The 22,381-nt window shown below is 47.1% G+C and overlaps 1 protein-coding gene across 8 annotated transcripts in view; it reads right to left on the reverse strand.

Annotated features, from left to right (window-relative positions):
- RBM39 (RNA binding motif protein 39) overlaps positions 1 to 22,381 on the reverse strand; it is a 564,082-nt gene that overhangs the window by 482,452 nt on the left and 59,249 nt on the right. For 2 of the 8 annotated variants that reach the window (XM_085619028.1, XM_085619035.1), the window contains exons 2-4: positions 17,879 to 17,939; positions 16,157 to 16,203; positions 9,797 to 9,997 (exon numbers count right to left, since the gene is read on the reverse strand). In XM_085619028.1, coding sequence (XP_085475154.1) covers positions 9,797 to 9,997; positions 16,157 to 16,203; positions 17,879 to 17,929 — 299 coding nt within the window. In that variant the 5' untranslated portion in view covers positions 17,930 to 17,939. Of the gene's footprint in view, positions 1 to 9,796; positions 9,998 to 14,237; positions 14,311 to 16,156; positions 16,204 to 16,583; positions 16,698 to 17,491; positions 17,658 to 17,878; positions 17,940 to 18,725; positions 18,853 to 22,381 lie in introns of those variants that run through there. The other 6 variants (XM_085619031.1, XM_085619032.1, XM_085619029.1 and 3 more) reach the window with 6 other exon arrangements.

Here is a 22,381-nt window from a genome sequence, read left to right on the forward strand (position 1 = left end):
GATTCGTCCACCTTTGGTACAAGGAAGTAGTTTTAGTACACCCCATTGTTCCTTTCTCTGCGTGGCACTAGTTCTATGGCCTTCTTTTGCAGTAGTTGAAGTGTCTCCTCCCCGAGTTGAGCGAGTTCCTGACCCGAGCGCGGTCTTCTCTTTGGTTTCTTATTTGGAGGCCTTTTCTCTAACTCTATGCAGTATCCGTGCTGTATGACGTTGAGAACCCATTTGTCTGAGGTTATTTCTTGCCATTGTTGAAGGTAGAGGCCCAGTCTTCTGCCTACTGGTGTTGCATGCTCGTAGGCGCTTGTTTTGTGTAACTCCCTTGGTGTTCTTACATTGCGCTTCACCCTTCGGGGTATGCTGTGGGTGAGCGTCCTTTTGTGTGTGTAGTCACTTAGATGAGGGTTGGTCTCCCCCTCTCCTCCTTTGGCCACGTCAGTTTCCTCTCCCTCGAAAGGACTGGCCTCGAGGCTGGTACTGCCAGTTCTGCTTCTGCTGTCCCTGCTGATTGTGACTGTCACCCTGCTGGAATGTCTGGTGCGACGTACCCTGCTGGCTTCCTCCCCTTCCGTAGGGTCTCCGATTTGGGGCGCCTCTTCGCATTCCTCTGAATTGCAGGGCTCCCATGGATCTTGCGGTCTCATTTTCCTTTTTCAGTTGGGTGAGCTTCTCGTCCACAGTTTCCCCGAACAGCGTTTCACCGTTGAAAGGGGTGTTCAGTATGTTATTCTGGACTTCCTGCTTGAATCCAGAAATTCTGAGCCAAGCCTGTCTCCTTTCCGTGATCCCTATGGCCATCAGTCTGCTCGAAGTTTCCACCCCCTCCAATGCAGTCTTGATGCAAGAGTTGGCGATATTTTTCCCTTCCTCCACTAGATGGGAAGCTCTTGGACGGTACTCTTCTGGGAGATGCTGGACTAGTTTCCCCCGTCTCATCCCAGTGCTGGTACTGGTGCCTGTTCAGTAGCGCGTTTGAGTTTGCCATGCACCAGTGCATTGCGGCGTTTCTTTCTACCTTCCTTCCAGTGAGGTCCATCCTTCTGCTCTCCTTATCAGGAGGCGGCCCCGAGGTCACCGGCATATTGGCTCTTTTCCTGGCCGTGGAAGCAATGATGGAATCTGCCGTGACCGATCCCTTGATGTAAGGAGGATCCTGCGAGGAGTGCTTGTACTTCTTTTCCGTTCTGGGTGTGATGGACCGGCATGTTCCCGGGTCCTTAAACGCCTCCTTCCCTTGGTTCATCACGCTTTGGAGCATGGGGAGAAACTGGCTCCTCGTCTGGATGGGGAGCAGAGTTTTGAGTAGAAAGTCTGCTTTCGGCTTCTCCTCGTCCAATTTCACACCAAAGGCTGCTGCAGCACTCTTGACGACAAAGTTGTACGCCCCGATGTCGTCAGGCGGCGAAGGCCTCGAAGGGTACGAGTCCACGGGCTCTTCGGGGTTTTCGGTGTCGATGTCCTGCCATTCCAGCTCCTGACTCGTCGACGGCGCCGAGCCGTAGAACGACTGCTGATCCTCATCATCACCTTCTCCCTCATAGTAGGTGCCTTCCTCCTCCTCTTCAGGACTTCGACTGCTCTTCGGCGTCGAAATCCCCTTCTTCCTCGATCTCCACGACCTCCGTCGACGGGACCGTTGGGATTTTGAATTGTTTCATTCGTTCGTCGAACTCCTTCCTCTGAAGGATGCTCTCCATCTCCGCCTCGAGCCTTCTCTTTTTCTTCTCCATGCTTGAGATGTGCTCGGCGTCGACCGCAGGTCTCTTCGACGGAGCTTGCTTCGACGCGGTCTTGTCTTTCTTTGAACGTCCCACCTAGTGGGTCTGTTTCGACGAACTCTGCCTCTCGGTGGTCTTCGGCACCTGGGAGTCCTTCTCGAAGGATCCGCTCAGCCTTTTGTCCTTTGAACCACTGACAGACGTCGAAATCTTCGGCGCCGGTGTTTCCTTCGAGGACTTTGACTCATTTTTTCGAGAGTCACCATCCGATTTTCGGGGCCCTTTCGGTGGTTTTGTACTCTACGTGTCTCTTACCTCGTCAGGCGTTTTCTTATGGGACTCTGCGACCGTGAAGACATCAGGTCCCTCGGCGATGTTGTCTTCATCGTCGGTTGATAGGCCCAGATCGTACAGCGACGGGGCCTTACCCTTGCCTTCCATGCTTAAGTTGGCTCTCCTCTGACGTTCTCTCACCCGGAGAGTCTTCGGCGCGAAGGCGCAACAGGCGTTGCAGTCCTTGCTCTCGTGGTCGAACGGCAGGCAAAGGTTGCAGACCGGGTGTTGGTCCTTCTGCGCGAACTTGTGGTGGCAGTTGGGGCAGAACTTAAATGGTGTCTTGTCCATTGCGCTCAGAGCCTCTGAGTGCGCATTTTCCTCTGTGCATCGAAGAATTCGAGGAGCCCCTCCTTCGTCGTCTCGGCTGTAATACCTTTCTCTCTGTAGTCTTGTAAAGGTTCTCCTTCGATGAAACTCTCGTATTTTCCTTCTTCCTTCGTCTAAAACTCTGGAGCTTCTCGATGACGATCCAGACCCAACAGCGGAAAAAAGAAAAAACTAGTTACTTACCTGTACACTATGGTTCTCCAGTATTATCTTTCATAGATTCACATGCTTGTATCTTCCCCGTCGTCATGGTGGGAGTCTCACGGTAACAGAATGACCACAGCAGTAGAAGAAAAACTGCATAGCAAAATCCCATAGGGAATCATCTTATTTGGTAACCAAATCTCATCATTATGTGGTCCAAAACTCAGCCAATCGGCTGCTAGCCCTGCCCTCACACTCCCCAGCAGAACCTTCCTGCCTCAGATTTCCAGCCCAGAGTGCGAGACTAAAATACATCTAGAGACAATGAGGTTCTGCCTGAATGGGGAGGTGGGCGGGCCGCATGTGATTCTATAAAAGATAATACTGGAGAACCATAGTGTACAGGTAAGTAACTAGTTTTTCTCCAGTATTGAATCTTTCATAGATTCACATGCTTGTATCAGAATAGTAAGCAGTACTTATCCCAAACTGCATTTCCAGGCTAGAACTCCAATAACCGCGGGCTCTGCTCATTTGTATAGATTGTTAACATACATTGCAGTATTTGAAACATTCGTGTCAATAGACATATTTGTTCATTCAATCATCATCATAATACATGATAAATACCTTAATGAAATAGGTGCCGTAGAACTGCTTGTCCCACTGCTGCATCCTTTCTCCACGCTGCGTCCAGACAATGTCTAGTAAAGGTGTGCGCATTCTTTCATGTCGCAGCTCTACAAATATCTGGCAGTGGCACCCCTGCAAATAGCGCCGTAGAAGTTGCCATCATCCTTGTGGAGTGTGCTTTGCTATGACACAAGGATATTGCTGACGATATCCACCTCGAGATACTCGACCTAGAAAGTGCCACCCCTTTCCTGGGACCAGCAAAGGCTACGAAAAGCTGATTTGTCTTTCTGAATGATTGGGTCTTGTCGATATAGAATTTGACAAAAACCAAAGGAAATGATGGACGGAGTGTTGAACATTGCAAGCACTCACCCCAGTCAATTGATCTGGGTTTAATCCATCACCGTTATTTAGCCCACTCTGCCACCCCAGTTCAGACATGGCCATATGCAAATCAGTCTGACCCTGTGCCTCATGGGAACAGTCCTGCCCGAACTGCCAAGCCATGTCTTCCCTGGACCGGAAACAAGCTTCCTAGGACCGGTTTCTGGCATTTCAGCCGTCTTCAGCCAGGCTTGCTTGAATCCAGTGGCAAAGTGAGCAAGGGACTCACGTCTGAGCATACCCTGCCAACTTATGGCGAACAAAGCAAAAACCAATAGAATTTGAGACATCGTTTAATGTCTAAAGAGTGCAACGCTCTTTCTGCCGCTGTTGACGGGTCTTTAAAAAATGTAGGCAAAACTACTGGTCCATTCAGATGGAAGGGACTTTAGGAATAAATATGGGATTCGTCCTGAGAATCACTCTGTCCTGCCTGAATTGTAGGAATGGTTCTGCAATCGAGAACGCTTGAATCTTGCTGACCCTTCTTGCCGATGTGAGCGCCAACAATAACGCTGTCTTCCATGAGACAAATTGTAATTCCGCCTTATGGATTGGCTCAAAGGGCGGTTTCATTAACTGTGTAAGAACTGTATTCAGCTGCCAAGGAACAACTGGTCTTTGAACAGAAGGGAACATTCTGAAGAGCCCTCTGAGGAATTCCTTAATAACTCTTTGGGACCAAAGAGAGGGTCGGTCAGGCACTCTTGTGTACCTATAAATCGCGGCTAGGTGTACTTTTATGGACATATGAGAGAGTCCAGATTTTGCCAATGTCAGTAGATATGGGAAAATCTGATCAGAAGAGAACCGAAATGGATGCAAGTCGTTAGATGCACACCACTGACAGAACCTTTTCCATTTCGCCGTATATGTTTTGTTTGTAGAGACTGCCCGGGATCGTGATAGAATGTCTCTGCAGTCCTGAGGGATCTTTAACAGGTGGAATTCATGCTCGTGAGGTTCCATGCTGACAAGCTCAGCGATTTCAAATTTGGATGCAGTATCTGTCCGTTGTTCATAGTTATCAGATCCTGCACTAATGGGAACTGTATCCTGGGTGTCATTGAGAGTCTGAGCAGTTCGGAGAACCACGCTTGTCTCGGGCACGCTGGTGAAATCAGAATCGGATGGCACGGCTCTGATTTCATTTTCCTTAAGACTTTCAATATTAGAGGAAAGGGGGGAAAGGCATACGCAAGCATTCCTGTCCAGCACATCTGTAGCGCATTGCCCCACGATCCCTTCTGCAGGAACCTGCTTGCAAAGTTTTTGCATTTCGAATTGTGGCGGTCCGCGAATAAGTCTAGCCTTGGCGTGCCCCATACCTTGAAAACTCTGGAAAGGTGCTTCCGATGTAGTTCCCACTCGTGAGAGATTTCGGGAGATCTGCTCAGAATATCCGCTCGTGTTGTCCACTCCTGCAACATGTTGCACTTGAAGCGAGAAGTGAGCTAGAAGCCATTTCCAAATGTCTTGTGCTTCCTTTGATAGAAGTTTCGACCTTGTGCCCCCTTGTTTTAGCAGGTAAAACATAGACGTGGAGCTGTCAGTCTTCACCAGAACCGTATATCCGCGAATTCTGGGTAGAAAAGCCTTAAGTCCCAAGAACACGGCCCTCAGCGCTAGCAAGTTGATGTGGAGCTGCGTTTCGGACTTTGACCAGTGGCCTTTAATTTCGAGCTCCTGGAGATGCGCTCCCCAACCTTGAAGAGAAGCATCTGTCATCATCACGAAATTGTTGACCTGTGATTCGGAAGTCAGTCCTTCCGCCAAATGATCCCTGATCTTCCACCATGACAGGGCGTCTCTGATCTGAGGAGTGATTACTATTCGATCCTCGAAGGATCCCTGCGACTGAAGCCATTGCTCGTCTAGTAGTTCTTGTATGGGCCTCATGCGGAACCTGCAATTTGGGAGTAGGGGGATACAAGAGGACATCATTCCCAACCAAGACTTGTAGATCCTTACTGAAACTGACTTTATTTGCAATTGTGTTGACAACCGTATGATCTTTCGAATACGCTCCTCTGACGGGTAAGCCTTGGCCGCCTCCGTGCAGATTAGAGCACCCAGAAATTGAAGGGACTGCGCTGGTCTGAGATGAGACTTCTCTAGGTTGACTGAGACCTAGCTGATTGAAAATCTCCATGCAAACGTGAAGGGAGCGGTGGGTGTCTCTGAACGAACTTCCTTTGACAAGCCAATCGTCCAGATAAGGGAAAATCTGGTGACCTTGTAGTCTTAGGTGGGCCGCAATTGGCGCCATACACTTTGTAAAGATTCTCAGTGCGGACTTTAGTACGAAAGGTAAGACTTTGAATTGGTAAGGACGCCCCGCCACCATGAAGCGTAGAAATTCTGTGTTTGATGTGGATTGGGATGTGAAAATAAGCACCTAAGAGGTCCAGGGATGCCAAATAATCTCCTCTGCCAATCAGGAGAAGAATTTCCTGCAGGGATAACATTCGAAATGATTTCTTTTGAATGAATTTGTTTAGACCTCTCAGGTCCATTACCTGCCTCCATTTTGATGTGTCTTTCTTTTTTATGAGCAAGAAATGCGAGTAATAGCCTTTCCCGCGTTGAGGCCGCGGAACTTCTTCTATCTCCTCCTTTTGTAATAACGCTATCACTTCTGCCTTGAGGGCTGATAGATGTTCTTGTCTCCTGTGTATAGGAGGCTGAATTGGAGGCTTTTCTACGAACTCCAGTGTATGGCCATGTTGTATTACATCTAAAACCCATCTATCCGTTGTTATTGACAGCCAAGCTGGGTAAAATGAAGTCAGGTAATGCGTGCTGCTTCTCGGACAAGTAGCGGATGTGTTGAAGTCATTGTCGTCGATTGGATTGCTGCGACTTTCCTCTCGCAGATGATCTTCCCCTGAACTGTTGCTGATAGTTATTTGAGGATCGAAACTGTTGATTGTTCGAGTATTGACGATATCCCTGCTGCTGGTATGGCTGATATCTGTTCGATTGGAACGAGGATCTTTGTGTAAATTGTCCTCGGGATCCTCTCCTCCGAAAGGACTGAAACCTGCCCTGCTGAAGAGATCCCAGAGCCCGTGCTGTATCTGTGTCTGTTTTGATGCTTTGGAGGGCCTCATCGACATGCTTTCCGAACAGGTTCTCTCCATCAAATGGCATGTCCACTATTTTGGCCTGTACCTCTGGTCTGAACGAGGTGGCCTTCAACCATCCTTGTCTTCGCAGAGCTACTGCACCTGCCATTTGTCGAAAAGCCACTGAGGACAAATCCATAGCGATGTCTATGGATTCCGATGCAGCCCTAGCCCCATCCTGTAGAATAGCAGCCGCTTCTTTTTTTTTATCCTCTGGAAGATGGGAGAGCAAGGGTGCTATATCGCTCCACATCTGCCTGTTGAATCTGCTGATGAGGGCTAATGCATTAGAAGCCTTTATGGAAAACGCTGCCATCACCGCAAAGCGCTTCCCTGCGCCATCCATTCGTCTTCCGTCTTTGTCCAGTGGAACCATTGTTGTTGAAACCGGATTTTTTGAGTTTCTTTGGGCGGCCTGCGTCACCACAGAGTCTGGTTGAGGATGACCAATCAAACAGGCCGGAAACGATTCTGGAGCTCTATATTTCTTGTCTATTCGAGGAACTGAAGCAGCCACTGAAGCCGTGTTCATTATCTTCAAGCCTTCCTCCCAAATATGGGCGATTATCGGGATGGATCGCATAGACTTGCGTGACTCCTCTTTAAAGTCATATAAAAAACATTCGGCTTCCTGAACTGGAAGCGGAAGGTCAAAGCGCTTTGATGCTTTCTCCATGATATCATGGAACCCTCCTATATCTTGCGGCGGAGAGTGCGCGGGTGTTGGAGATGTCGACGGTGTAGTTGGGAGAATATATTGGTCCCATTCATCGACAACCTGCTTATCTTGAAGGAGTTCTCCTTCTTCCAGTTGATCGGCGTCACTGTCTTCCAAGTCATCTCTGATTGTCATAATCGGTGGAGATCGTATCTTCTGAGTGGAAGTTTTGGGAGAAGAATGAGGTGGTCGTACCTGTGTCGGCTTCTCCACTGTCTGTGGCGCTTGAGAGTTAGCGTCCGGGAAACGCCGATAGTAGTAGTTTATCATCAGCCGCAAGTCAGTCACCAAGGAGACCGGCATGGAAATAGAGTCCTCTCTAGAAGTATGTTGAGGCTCTTCCTCTTCGTCATAAGACTGCTGAAAAGATTCATATCTCCGTGAATCTCTCGGAGGGCGATCCTGAAATGAGAAGACTTCTTGAACCTCATGAAACTCTTTCTCATCCGTTTCCTGACTCTTAATGCGAAGTTGGGAGGGACTATAAGCCACTCCTGAAGACTCCTCATCATCTGACTGTAAGTCTAGTAGATTTGAAGGAGGAAGCCGAGAAATTTGTCTATGTTGTAAAATCTGTAGACTTAGTCTGCTTCGTCGCCGAGCCCATAGACGACGCCATAGACTTCAATGTTATTTTCTTTACTTTAGGAGATTTAAAAGTTCCCGTCGACGGGGCTTCTGTCGGCGGAGATCTCGTCGACGGGGACAGCTGTATTATCATCGGCACCGTAGTAGTCAACGACGAAGTCTTAGTCGACGAAGGTAATGTGGCCGTCGACGGGATCGTCAACGGGCTTTTCTTCGACGACTAGGTTTTAGTCGCCGTCGATGCCGCTGTCGTCGATATGGTGGTCGTCGACGAAGTCGTTGTCGACGTAGTCGTCGACGGTTTCAAAGCAATAACAGCCGGCGACGGTCCAATTTTCGTCGACGGGGCTGAGGAACTTCTCTGGACTCTTTAGATTTTTCAAGAGGAGTATGGAGGTAATGAAGACGCAGGGGCCCCTTTGTCTTTTGCTTCTTCAGCTCTGAAATATCTTCCGAAGTTGAAGATTTTCTCTTCTTTGAAGACTTGGATTCCTCCTCAGAGTCAGATTCTGAAGTGACCTTTTTCTGAAGCCACAGCAGAAGACGTGCCTCCGTGTCACGTAGGGTTTTCGCAGAAAAGGTTCTGCAATGTTTACAGTCTTTAGGCACATGTTTTGGGTGCAAGCAATATAAGCAGTCCTTATGTGGGTCCTCAGAAAACAATCTAGGCTTTCCACAGGATCTGCAGGGCCTGAAAAGCCTCTTCTTAGAGCTTTCAGCCATACTGAACAAGAAAAAATGAAGCACAGTACCTTAAACCAGCAAAGAATTAAATTTTAGCTGAACCAGAGGTCAAAAGTTCACACAGGAACAAAACCGAGCAAGGCTCAGGGAGACGACTCACACGATTGCGGTTGGAAATCTGAGGCAGGAAGGCTCTGCTGGGGAGTGTGAGGGCAGGGCTAGCAGCCGATTGGCTGAGTCTTGGACCACATAATGATGAGATTTGGTTACCAAATAACATGATTCCCTATGGGATTTTGCTATGCAGTTTTTCTTCTACTGCTCTGGTCATTCCGTTACCGTGAGACTCCCACCATGACGACGGGGAAGATACAAGCATGTGAATCTATCAAAGATTCAATACTGGAGAATCTGAAGATGGCGCCCCAAAGGTGGGACTTCCGCAGGAAGCACGACGACGTCACGAGAGGTGCACCAAATGGTGGGACGTCGACGCCCACCTGGGCTACAAAAAAAACAACAACAAAAAAATAAAGAAAGACTAAGAATCCGGACCCAACCACCAGATCGCGGAATAATGCACAGCATAGTGAATCCAGAAAGATTCACGCTGCAAAAGTACATGTGTTCTTTCTGACCACATCAATATTTCTGAATTGTACTACTGTGTTGAAAGGGATCATTACATACCAGATAAAAAGTTTTATTACTGCTCGACATCGTCTGCTATATACATGCTGTGTATATTATCAACTTTTTGATGTGGCCCAGACCGATCTTCCCCACCACAAAATAAGATTTGACAGATGCAGTGCAAAATCTATTTTAAAAATAACATTCCGACGCAGTAGTGGGATAGTGCGGGTGGGGGGGGGGGGGGAATCAATTTGTTCCTTTTGTCTTGTTTTACATAACCATAATTATGATAATATATAAACTAAATGTCAATGACAATGCTCTACAATGTATGTCTTCTGTTAAGGAGCTCTGCATTATGCTTGACCTTTGGCACAATAACATTTGTTTATAAAAAGATAGTATTCCATTGCATAAAAAAAAAAAAAGATTTAATATGTTCCAACTAATGTCTGCAGACAACCACACATGAACACAAAAAAGGAATAATGAAAACATACTACGGGCTCCTGTAACGGCCTTTGAATCTGTGATCGCGATCCCTGCTTCTTGACCGACTTCGTCTTCGTTCTTTACTGCGACTTCGTTTCCTTTCCCGACTTTTACTTTTCTTTCTTTCCCGATCTTTGCTACGTTTGCGTTCTTTACTTTTACTTCTCTTCCTCTCCCGGCTCCGGCTCCTGCTCTTGCTCTTTTTTTTCCTAAAACGGTAAAAGATTTTTACGCACAATGAAATAAGCAGAAACCTTAACAAAACAAATATAGCATTGAACTTTAAGGTGTATAATAGCTAGACTTCTCTGAAGCAGTACATGAATGCAAGCAGTAGTTGAGAGCTATTTTAATAATTTTAAAGAAAAGCAATTTAGAGCTACCCATTGAGATTCACCAAGTTAAAGGTGCAAAAAAAATCACAAGGCTTTGTTTTTGCACTCGAGCAATCCAAGTTGGAGTTACAGACTTTTGGCTAGACACCCAAAACTGACAATATAATCTAATCTAGTTCATCAAGACTGGAGAGAGCAAAATTTTCATCAAAGGATGTACACCATGGGTACTCACAAACTTTCTCTCGGGGGCCAAATTTACAGTGTGGTTTGTGGCCAAGGGCCGCACCAGTGGGGGAGGGGGCGGGCCTAGAGCAACAAAAAAAAAAACTGACCATGAGGCTGAACACAGGCCCCTGCAGCGGACGCCTTCGTCCACTGAACCACCAGACCCGGCATTCACACATCACTCTCCCTCCCTCTCCCCGTCTCCCTCCCTCTCCCCGTCTCCCTCCCTCTCCCCGTCTCCCCCCCTCCCTCCCCCTCCCTCCCCCTCCCACCCTCCCCCCCCTCCCGTCTCCCTCCCCCCCTCCCACCCCTCCCGTCTCCCTCCCCCCCTCACTCCCCACCCTCCCCCCCCCACCCCTTCCCCCCCCCCCCCCCCCCCCCCCCCCACCCTCCCTCCCCCCCCCTCCCTCCCCCCCCCTCCCTCCCCCCCCCTCCCTCCCCCCCCCCTCCCTCCCCCCCCTCACTCCCCGTCTCTCCGCCTCTCCCCGTCTCTCCGCCTCTCCCCGTCTCTCCGCCTCTCCCCGTCTCTCCGCCTCTCCCCGTCTCTCCGCCTCTCCCCGTCTCTCCGCCTCTCCCCGTCTCTCCGCCTCTCCCCGTCTCTCCGCCTCTCCCCGTCTCTCCGCCTCTCCCCGTCTCTCCGCCTCTCCCCGTCTCTCCGCCTCTCCCCGTCTCTCCGCCTCTCCCCGTCTCTGTCTCCCTCCGTCTCTGTCTCCCTCCGTCTCTGTCTCCCTCTCCCTCTGTCTCCGTCTCCCTCTCCCTCTGTCTCCGTCTCCCTCTCCCTCTGTCTCCGTCTCCCTCTCCCTCTGTCTCCGTCTCCCTCTCCCTCTGTCTCCGTCTCCCTCTCCCTCTGTCTCCGTCTCCCTCTCCCTCTGTCTCCGTCTCCCTCTCCCTCTGTCTCCGTCTCCCTCCCCCCTCTGTCTCCCTCCCCCCTCTGTCTCCCTCCCCCCTCTGTCTCCCTCCCCCCTCTGTCTCCCTCCCCCCTCTGTCTCCCTCCCCCCTCTGTCTCCCTCCCCCCTCTGTCTCCCTCCCCCCTCTGTCTCCCTCCCCCCTCTGTCTCCCTCCCCCCTCTGTCTCCCTCCCCCCTCTGTCTCCCTCCCCCCTCTGTCTCCCTCCCCCCTCTGTCTCCCTCCCCCCTCTGTCTCCCTCCCCCCTCTGTCTCCCTCCCCCCTCTGTCTCCCTCCCCCCTCTGTCTCCCTCCCCCCTCTGTCTCCCTCCCCCCTCTGTCTCCCTCCCCCCTCTGTCTCCCTCCCCCCTGTCTCCCTCCCCCCTCTGTCTCCCTCCCCCCTCTGTCTCCCTCCCCCCTCTGTCTCCCTCCCCCCTCTGTCTCCCTCCCCCTCTGTCTCCCTCCCCCTCTGTCTCCCTCCCCCCTCTGTCTCCCTCCCTCTCCCCATCTCCCACCCACTCTCTCCCTCTGTCTCACTCACTGTCTCCCTCTCTGTCTCCCTCTCTCCCCCTCTGTTCTCCTTCTCTTTGTTTCTCCCTCCCTCCCCCCTGTTCTCCCTCCCTCTGCCTCTACTTGTCTGTCTCTCTCTCTCTCCCTCTGTCTCCCGCTCTGTCTTCCCCCTCTCCCTCTCTCCCTCCCTCTGTCGCACTGTCTTCCTTCCGCTGTAAACTCACCCGCTGCTCTCACTAGCTGCTGCCCCACCCCCTCACCTCACCCTGCTGTCCCTGTCACCTCACCCCGCGCTGAGACAGCTTCCCTGGAACACACAGAGCCGCCGCACCCAAGTACTTCACAGGTCTTATAAAGGCCATTCACTTGTTAATGAGGCTTTGTTGAATGTCACCTCTTCTTAGCGCCCCTGCATCTACACTCAAAAGCGCCCCTGCACCTCCACTCAGAGTGGAGATGCAGGGGCGCTAAGAAGAGGTGAAATACAACAAAGCCTTATTAACAAGTGAATGGTTTTTAAAAGAATCGCCTGGCCCCCATAGCTCCGCGCTGCTGCAAACGGCGATATAAAAAAACAGAGGTATAATGCCTGCAAGGTCCGCGGGCCGCCAAGGAAGGCTTGCCGGGCCGCTGGCGGCCCTCGGGCCGTACTATGAGTACCCGTGATATACACTTTCAATATCACAAATGAGAACTGCAATTCTATGTCAGAACCGGAAGCAAAGATTATGCTTTCTTCCTTCGCTTTAATATAACATTTCAACAAACAGCAGCTATTTTTATTTTTCAACAAAAAATTTAACTGTTACCAGAAACACCAGGGAACCATAAGAAGTCCATTACCCAATAAGGTAACAGGAGTCCCAAACAGTCCATCGTTGCTGTCCAGACCCTCTTTCAGTTAAGACACTTTTCCTACTCTGTTTAATTATCAAGAAATACTATATTGCTGGTATAGTTCTGCATGTATTGCTTGTCAGTGATTCATTTCCTTTAGATTCCTTTATTACAGGTCGTGGAGCAGCAAATGCGCTCCTTCCACAACATATTTCCCTTGTCTGCAGCAGATAGTGCAGTGCGCCCTTGGCGCCAGATTCAATTCACAGTTCAGAGGTTGCGTCGGACATGGTAATTCAAGACAACATCAGTCACCCCAGATCTGTAGTGTGTCCCAACAGAGAAGGTAGCAAAGTACGTGGCAGAGAGTCTCCGTAATCCCTTAGAAAAGGAGGCCCGCAGTCGACTTAAGGCGGAGTGTCCCTATCCCTTCTTAGGAGGAAAGGTTTCTCTGACCCCAGACAGACCGCAGGATAACCACCTTCTTCGATGAATTCATAAAAGATCACAAAAAAGGTACAGATAGGTAGTGGCGTTCATGCCAAGACAAGTTATTAGATGCCAAAGGTCCCATGACAAAGATAATAGAAATTGAAAAAAAGGCCAAAGCCTTGGCTTCCAAATCCCTACTGATGTCCTCTTCGGTGGGGAGCACAGCTTGCAATTGTTTTCCTAGGGAAAACGAACTGCGTGTTGTTGAAGGAGCGTCGGAGACCACACTAAATCAAGGTTGACCCCAAACTAGGAGACCTCGCCTCCTCGGGGCAGGTGCTGTGGCTCAGGGTGGACTGTTTGGTGACCCATTCATGAAGGAGCTGTAGAAATTTGTGTCCGCATTCACGTCCCTTGACAAAGTGCAGACTAACATCAAGGGGCCGCACAAGGGCACTTCTCTTACCCACCCACCGCCCCCCCTTAAGGGACAGGACTACAGGCGTGGCAAATGCAAAATAGCAAACCAATGGCAAAATAGCGCACATTTCAACTCCTACCCTTCGAGAGGCCAATGGTTCAGCATACAAGGTAGTTTAATGGGCCTACCTGGCAACTCTGCCAACATTAAGTGTACTCCCTTCTTCCCGGCAAAGGGTGGGGGAGCGGCTGGGACCTTTCCTACAAGCTTGGGTTCATCATCACAGACACATGGGTCCTGCAAACAGAACAGGGTTTCCACACAACAGCTAAACAGTGCGTCTGGACCGAAGATGCTCGCACCTAACAGTTCCAGTCTTTCTACCCCACTGTCTTGACTCTCCAGTTTGTCTGGCAGTCCCAGACCTACAAATTCTCCATGCTCCCATTTGGCCAGCTATTGGCACCCTAGTGCTTCACGAAGGTCCTCAAGCGGGTGGTAGAATATCGTCGGGTGCAAAGGCTACGGTTCATTATACAGTTAGACATTCCCTTTTTAGCACAGTGCCCCAGAAGCTATACCTACACCTACAGACTGCAGTAAATCTTTTGCAAGATTGGGGTTGATCAAACGAAAATAAATCGCTACTGTCCCTATATCAGAGAAACCTTTCCTAGGGTTCGTGATGGACTCTACCACAGTCTTCCATCTGAAAAGATTGCAACCATTTGCCACGAATTACGGCAAGTGTTAAGGGAATTTTGCATGGAAACCTAAGAAACTTGATAAAAACTGTTTCTCACCTTTTATCCAGGAAATGTCCCAGTGAGATATCTAGGCATATCACACAGTAGAAAAAACAATCTGAAATGTAATCTAAAAAGAAATGTAAAAGTTCAATTGTAATTGAATCTTTGTACAAACCTTAAACAAAAGTCATTCTCATCCAGCTTGCTTGAAAAGTACCATTTTATTTACCTGTACCAAGTCCTGCATGGTTCCATAAATAAAAATACAACAAAGAAATATTTTGAATACCAACAATTGGTCTGAGTGTGTGACATTTCCTACCCGAGTGCACGCAATAAATGCTTAACACTATCCTCTGATAAAGCCTTACTGCTCGCCCACACTATCCTCTGATAAAGCCTTACTGCTCGCCCACACTATCACTAATAGATAGTAATGTATCTACTTTTACCTCTAAGTCTTTGGGGATCCACTGGATTCTATGCACATCATACCTTCTTTTGATGTAGTATATACAGAGAGCCAGGTTCCTAGTTGCTTAGCGCAATTTGCCTTTCCCTTTCACCGGAACCCTGCTATTCAGCACTGTGGGCTGTTAACCAGGTCTTAAATCTTAGTGTCTTGGCAACCAAAAAGGTTCTTATCTCAAAAAGAGCTATCAGCAAAACTGGCAATGAGACTTTGTTTGGTTTCGTGCAGAAGGGTTTCCGATAAGAGCGCCTTTAACCTTTCTGGTTGGGTGTTTTCCCCGGATGGGGTTTCCTTCACCGTAAGAAAATGAATCAAATCTAGCATTCGCATCATCTCTTACTCTGCTTTTTGAGATGTCCCTAAATTGTGTATGGTTCAGTGTCTCAAGGATTAGGAGTTGATGATGGAAGAAGTGTGCTCTCCATGCGAAAGACAACTGCTCACTGAACCATGTAAACCGTATAAAGCAGTGTCCTCTCCTACAACAGACCAATGGATTTGTTGGGTCATGCAGGAGGCCAGTACTGATACCAAGTAATTTGCAAACACATTCAGCTTGCAGGGGCAATGTCCTCGAAAGCTTTTCTTTGGGTGCACATTTGGAGAACATAATGACTGCATGATGAGGGCAGCAGACTGGTCCTCAGATTCCAACTTAAAAAGGTTTTATTTTAAGTCTGTATTGGATGTAGCATAATCCTCGCCTACGGTGATGAAAGAGAAAGAAAATGTTCCTAGCTTTCGTAACGGGCAAGTTTCAATTCTATGAAGGACACGGAGGTGAGGATTATCCCATCCGGCAATGAAAACCATGTTTTCCCTCTCCGTTCTGGAGTAAGTAATTTATTTTCAGACTAGTTAATTATTTACGAGATGGATGCATTTCGTACAGTCATGTTTACTTTCCTCAGAGTACGCCTTACTGTACTGTAGCGATATGAGGATTGTTCCTGAAACTAGTCATTATGGTGCTTATTTTTTCAGAGGAACTGATGGCTCAAAACAGGACATGTGAAAAATCAATCTGTGGTGTGATTCAAGCAAAGAAACAGGGAATCTGGACAGCAACGATGGACCATGTTTGGGTCTTCTAGTACCCGATTGGATAATGTACTTTCTGATTCCCTGGTGTTTCTGGGAATAGGTGCCTAATGTTTGTTGCTATTAAAAAGGGCTGTCGTTTGTTGAAATGTTACATTAAAGCGAAGGCAGAATGCATAATCCTCTTCTCTGTGTCCTAAATAGAATTGAAAATTTCGATTACGAAAGCTAGGGAAATTTTCATTCCTCACTAAAACAATTAAACATATTTCCTTTCATTTCTTAAACACCAATGCGGAGTTGAAGGAAAAACAGGTTATAATTTTTTTAACTGAACTGCCGAAAAGTTAATGAACCAACAATATGCAAATGTCTCCAAAAAGCCTAGATGTTGACGGAAGGGACCTCGTTCCCTCATATTTCTACGATAAACCATGCTAGTGGGTTAAATAAAACTTACTTCTTGCTGCGCTCCTCATGGCCATTGGCACTGCTCAATTTGTCCTCCTAAGCAGGGTTGATAGAAGAAGATCATGAAGACGAAGTGGAAAAATTTCAAGTTGTCAAAGGGTAAGGGAACAGGAATAGAAAAAAAACACAAAATAATTTAAATACTAATTACTTAGCAGTTGTATGTGGAAAACTATAAAGTAAGGGGCATGTGTTTAACCACTTTTCAGCTCACATTAATTAAGAGGGACATTAAGTCATGAAAATGTAACTTTAGAGATTATCTTTAAATTATTAAACATAATTAAATTATAGCTCTCTTACATAACTTAGATAGTGAAGAGCCTGTAGCTTTATGGCACTCAAGTGGTTAAATGGTTAAATTGTATAAAAAATGTTAAGCTTTCATTCTGTTCAAGGGTCCCTACGATTAGTACCAAGGCTATATGTCTGCCTTAGTCCAAAGTGGCCATGCTAGCAGCCAATCACTAGCAATTTCCTGTGACCGATGCCATTCCTGAGATCTTCGCCCATTTTCGATGGAGGGTTGGGGCAGTAAGAGCTTGATGCCACCTCTGTCACACATCTCGCCCTGAAGCAAACAGGGATTCACACTGCTTTAGTAACGTTGACTCCCAATAAGGTCATCAATTATCCACCAGTCCAGCCTACACATTCCCTAAAGCCATGCCCGTTTACATGTAAAATATCCATTTCAAAATGGAGGCATGTGGTTCATTTATCACATTAAGCAGTATGATGGTCTAAACAGTAAAATTGTAAAAATGCAAACGTTTAACATAAAAAGATGTTATTTAGTAAAGTTGCTACAGGGCTGTAGCACTAAATGTTAAATAAAGCGTAACAATGACGCCTGTTTTCTGTAGCTTTGGCAAAGTTAGCTACAATACAGGTATATATATATATATATATATTTTAATACTGTACGGAAACTAAAAGCATGCATATTTTATCACCTCACCATAATAAGGTAAACTACAATACATTTTACAACTACATTGCAATATCACTACCAACAGAGTACATCAGAACTTTCAATCTAAAATGTGGACACACCGATTATAGCATACATACTGAATAGCCTGAATAGTCAAGGAAGTTATTTGTACAATATACATATTCAGGGATCCAAGAATTTGGTTACACTCACTACTTCTCACTACTAGAGATGACACAGCCCGATTATGTTTAAGTCACTTTTTAAAACCATATTGTCAAACTCTTCCATAAAGACTAGCAGGCCTACTGTTGGTGCTTTAACCCTCTACGACTGGGTGAAAGTTATTCTTGGACCCCTGCTACATACCCAAACCACTGCATTCACCTTGTTGCTATACCAAACTGGAACTCGGAAATTCGTAGGCAAGTCATGTTACCTAGGGGACCACGGTACAGCGATACGTCACTCAATTACTACCTTATGATTGACAGTTCACACTGGAATCAAAGGTGAATTCATGGGAGTAGAGGTGAGATATCGTTAGGCAAGTCTACAAAGAGAGATAGATGGGCATTTATTCATCACGCTGAAGTGAAACTACTGCACAAAAATATTACATCAACAGTACATAGCGACTTCGTAAATTACATAAATATATATCCAAATTGATAAATCATGAGGGTTCCAGGGATGTTAGTTTAAAACTTAGCAGCAGTTTCAAAAAAAGCTAAAATGTATTTAACTTAAGCCCAGTGGGCGTCTACTTCTCACCTTTCTGTAAGGAGCTTCAAGCATTGCTTCAATATCAAAATCGTCTGCCATTCTCAGGACTCTGAAACAAGATAAAGAGCATTCTGTTGGTCAGATTCTAATGTCAACACTAGCACAACCAGAATATAATTGGGAGTTCACTAGAAGCATTCTTTCAAATATACACAGCCATAAAAAGGAAAACTCAAAATCGCACATCATCAACATCAATTATTATGGGAACAGACAGGCCATTGGCTACAAAGTAAAAATGGTATAAGAAGGGGTAGAGAGGAAGTGTGTGCTCAATAACTAGAAAGGAAAGCAGTGCACCACTCAGGGATGTTCTTAAATTGTAGTATTACCACAAAACTCTCTGTGGCAGAATGTCATGAGTCTTGGGCGGGTGCAGTCAGGAATTTTGAGGCAAGCAGACCAAGCGAGTAGAATGTTTAGTGTTCTTCAAAGAAGTTCATCCATTACAGGAGCCTGGAGGCATTACTGAGTGGGTTATGTATCCCTTTGTACTGACCCTCTTAAGATAGCTAGCAGTCGTACTCTGGGGGAAAAAGAAGGTAGAGTATGTTTCCGTAGGCAGGAATGAAGTCAGACTTGGGTGGGATAGTAATGAAAGGCAGGGCTCAAATTTAGACGTACCACTTGGGTCACAGCACTGCTTCAGCAGCTTGTCCTGAAGGCTACTTGCATTTTTTAACTTTTACAGTTGACAGATCATCAAGTGCTACATTATCAAACTGTAGTCACTTTTTCAATTGATGTTTCCCTTACAAACCTCCGGAGATAATTTGGAGGGGGGGGGGGGCAAGGGCATACCTTTAAAACAGCCAGTAAAGTATCAGACACTCACCAAGATAGAACATTATATCTCTCTGTGACTTCGATGCAGAGCTTCCAAGACCATTTTCTTATGTCCCCAGAGCCATGTTTGTCATTTTGCCATCACTGCAGAAATATGCTCCCAGGGCTCGCTGCATCTAAAATGAGCCAGGTTGAATTAATCTCAGCCACAGAAGATCGCTCAGTCTTATTCCAGACCATCGTTTCTCGCTCACTGTGCCTTATACATATCAGTTTTGGTCCTGCTACAAAAGGCACAGTGCAGCCAAAACTGCCAGACCAGGCCCCCTCCAGATAGAACTAAAGCAACTAAACCCAAACAGGGTTACACCTACTTAGATCTTGGGTTGCTTGTGTTCTGGTTTAGAGAGAACCTTGCTTGGCAGTTTGGAATGGATCACTCCTAATAAAGCAGGATGAAGGATTTGCATATGGCTGGGTCTAATCTAAGGTGCCATGGTGGGTAGGATGAGGTTACCAGCAGCTGAGATTGTTTCAAACATCCCACCCATCACTTGGTTTACTTCAGTGCAGGTATGTCCAGAAGTGGGACCTGAGCTCACTATGCACTGGAAGCAGGCTGTATCTGGCTGAAAAGCCCCAACTAGAGCAAAACCAATCTTGGGCTGCTTGTGTTCTGGTTCAGAAAGGACATGGCTTGCCAGTTCAGGACGGACTGTCCCTACTGGTAAAGGATTAAGGCGGATTTATGTATGGCTGGGTCTAACCTGAGGTGGCATCACATGGGGCGAGCACACCAAGGGTTTGGTCACTTACGGTTAGTAGCCCACTGGTTACAGTCCATGAGACCCCTAAAATGCCCCTAAATACAGTATTTAGGAGGCGGCCCTGAACCTATATGGCAGATTCCCGCAATCTATGAAAAAAGAAGAAAGACGACACACAGCAGCCGAGAATGCACAAAAGAACGGACCTAACCAGCACTACCGGCCCAGCTGCAGTTTCCAGAGATGCTGCGCCACAAATCGCCTTGTCCTGCAGCTAGCAACCTCCAGAACCCCTGGGAGGACTGACTAGCTTCAACGAAGACCGGATCTCCTGTGAACAGCAGCTCTGTTCAAAATAATCGCCGAAGGAAGACTCAGAGCCTGATGAGGACAAAGAAACCAGACACCTGGAAGCACCACTACACCCAACACCTACAGCCCGGGTCCGAAAGGCCCACCGGTCCCGGCGAGGAGCTCCAGAGTCAGAGTCCACCACAGGATGACTTTTCCAGAACTCCCTGACGTCACCGGCAGCCTCTGCACTGAGACCCCACCAGCCCCACCCCCCAACCGTGAGTGGCCCGGTAAGGTGATATCTAACAAAAGTCACCTCTGCATTCAGCAGCCCTGCGCTCTGGAAAAGAGGACCTGAGGTGCATTTACATCCCCGAGCCCTCCAACTTACCCGCCCAGCTGTTGGTTCCTCCCGGGAGACTTCATGGACCGAGCCTGCAGCCAAAATCCCAAACCGGCAACTCCCATTGAAAATAACAAGGCACCCAACGTCAAATCAGCACCCTGCTCCCGGCCAACCCTAGGCCGAGGTGGGTGCACCTTGTGTGCCATCTTGGACTCCCCTGTGCCCTGAGCTAAACCCTAAGAGCTTTGCTCCCACATCGAAGTGGCGTGCCCGTGAGCAGGCACAAACCAAAGGCCACCGATCTCCCTCGATAACAATGGGCCTCAGCACTCTGCACCCAACCGCCCTAGTGCCGATAAGGGTTTTCTTTGAGTGCATCCTTGACCCTGGGGGAACGCTGGTTTTAACCCCCAGAAACCCAACTCCCAAGACCGATTACTCACCTTTAAACCGATATCCTGATTCTCTCCCATAGAACTGCATTGACTGTTTTCCTGTGGAAAAAGTTCTAAGTGTGGAGTTGAGAATTGTATGAAAACCTCAGACTGCGTTTTGAGAAAAACTGATTTAACTTACCTTTTATCCAGGAAATGTCCTGTGTGATATCTAATCAGCTTTCCATACAAGCGTTCACAAGGAACTCATTTCAACAAGACTAATTTTTGCAGCTTGAAATGGGGATAATGCAATCAATCTTTCAATTAATTAGCACAACTCAGTGTATCCTTAAGTATATAACTGGAGAAAGTAGCCCAAACAAATGTTTTTTATACTTTTTTCTTCACTCACGTCAGCCGAAGTGGGTGATATTTATTTGCAAATACAAAATCTTAGTATAACCATACACTCACAGAACACAACAAATATTACTTACATATTAATAGAGAAGTAAAGGAGAATGACTTATGTGACTCCAGTGAAGTGACCATAACCAACATGTGATGAAACACTAAGTGACTATTTTTTTAAAAAGCCAGTTATTAGGATTCAAAGTAAATCTTTAAGGCCCTAGAGTATGTTCTAGTACTCTTCGCACTATCCTTTATTGGCACTGACGTTTCGTAATGTAAATAATATATGTTGTGTTCTGTGAGTGTAAGCTTTTACTAAGATTTTGTATTTGCAATTAAATATCACCCTGTTCGGCTTAAGTGAGTGCAGGAAGCTGGCTCTATATACTATACCAAAGTGAGGTATAGTTTACAGAGTCCAGTGGAACCCCAAAGGTAGGCAGAGGTAAAGTTAGATAGCACCTCACTCTCTATTTGTGGTAGTGTGGTCGAGCAGTAAGGCAGTAACAGTGGACAGTGTTAAGCATTTGTTGTACACACTCAGCCAGCAAACAAATTCACGTATTCAAAGACTGAACTCCAGACCAATTTTGTATCAAAAATATTCGTTTAGGTATTTTATTTCCTAGAACCAAGCACGCCTGGCACAGGTAAGCAATAAATACTTTGCAGTAAATATACAGATTGTAACAGTTTGTATTGCAATTGTAAACGTACTTTGATTTGATTTACAGCAGGGTTTCAAAGAAATGCAATACTTTGTAAATACAGTACATAGACTTGAATAGGCTTTTCAGTAAAATTATAGGCAAGTTCCTTTTGAGATTACTTTTCTTACTCAGAGCAGTATACCTGGATACTACCATGGGACATTTCCTGCAAACAGGCAAGTAAAATAGTTTGTTAGTGCAATTTTAAAGAATTTAACATTTTCAAACTCCACACTTGGAAACTTTTCCAAGAAAAACAAACAATCTTATCCTATGGAAGAAAATAGTGTTATCGGTCTGAGATAACTATGTGGGAGTTGAGGTTCTGGGGGGGGGGGGGGGGGGGGTCAAGGATGCACTCTAGTTACACCCTCAGTGGCAATAGGGAGTCAGGGTGCTGAGGCCCAATGTTATCCAATGGGGGATAGGGGGCCTCCGCTTGATAACTGCTGGCAAGAAGGCCACCTGGTTGCGGGAGCAAAGCTCCTAGACATTAGCTCAAGGCAAATGGGTAAACAAAGGAGCACCAAAGGTGCACTCACAGCCGCACTAGGGTGGCCGGGTGCAGGGTGCTGTTTAAACGTCAGGCACCCTGTTTTTAATGGGGAACCTCCGGTTTGCAAAGGCACTGCAGGCTTGGGGACGAAGGTCTTCTGGGTGCGACCACCACTTTGAGAGGTAAGTTGGGAAGGTAGGGATTGGTTAGGCACCGTCGGTTTGGGTACTCTGGTGCAGGGGTGCTTTTTGGAGTCGGATCCTCATATCAGCTCCTGCTCGCGAATGGGGGGACCTTCTGG

The sequence above is a fragment of the Triturus cristatus genome, chromosome 7 (genome assembly GCF_964204655.1).
Source record: "Triturus cristatus chromosome 7, aTriCri1.1, whole genome shotgun sequence".
Lineage (NCBI taxonomy): Eukaryota > Metazoa > Chordata > Amphibia > Caudata > Salamandridae > Triturus > Triturus cristatus.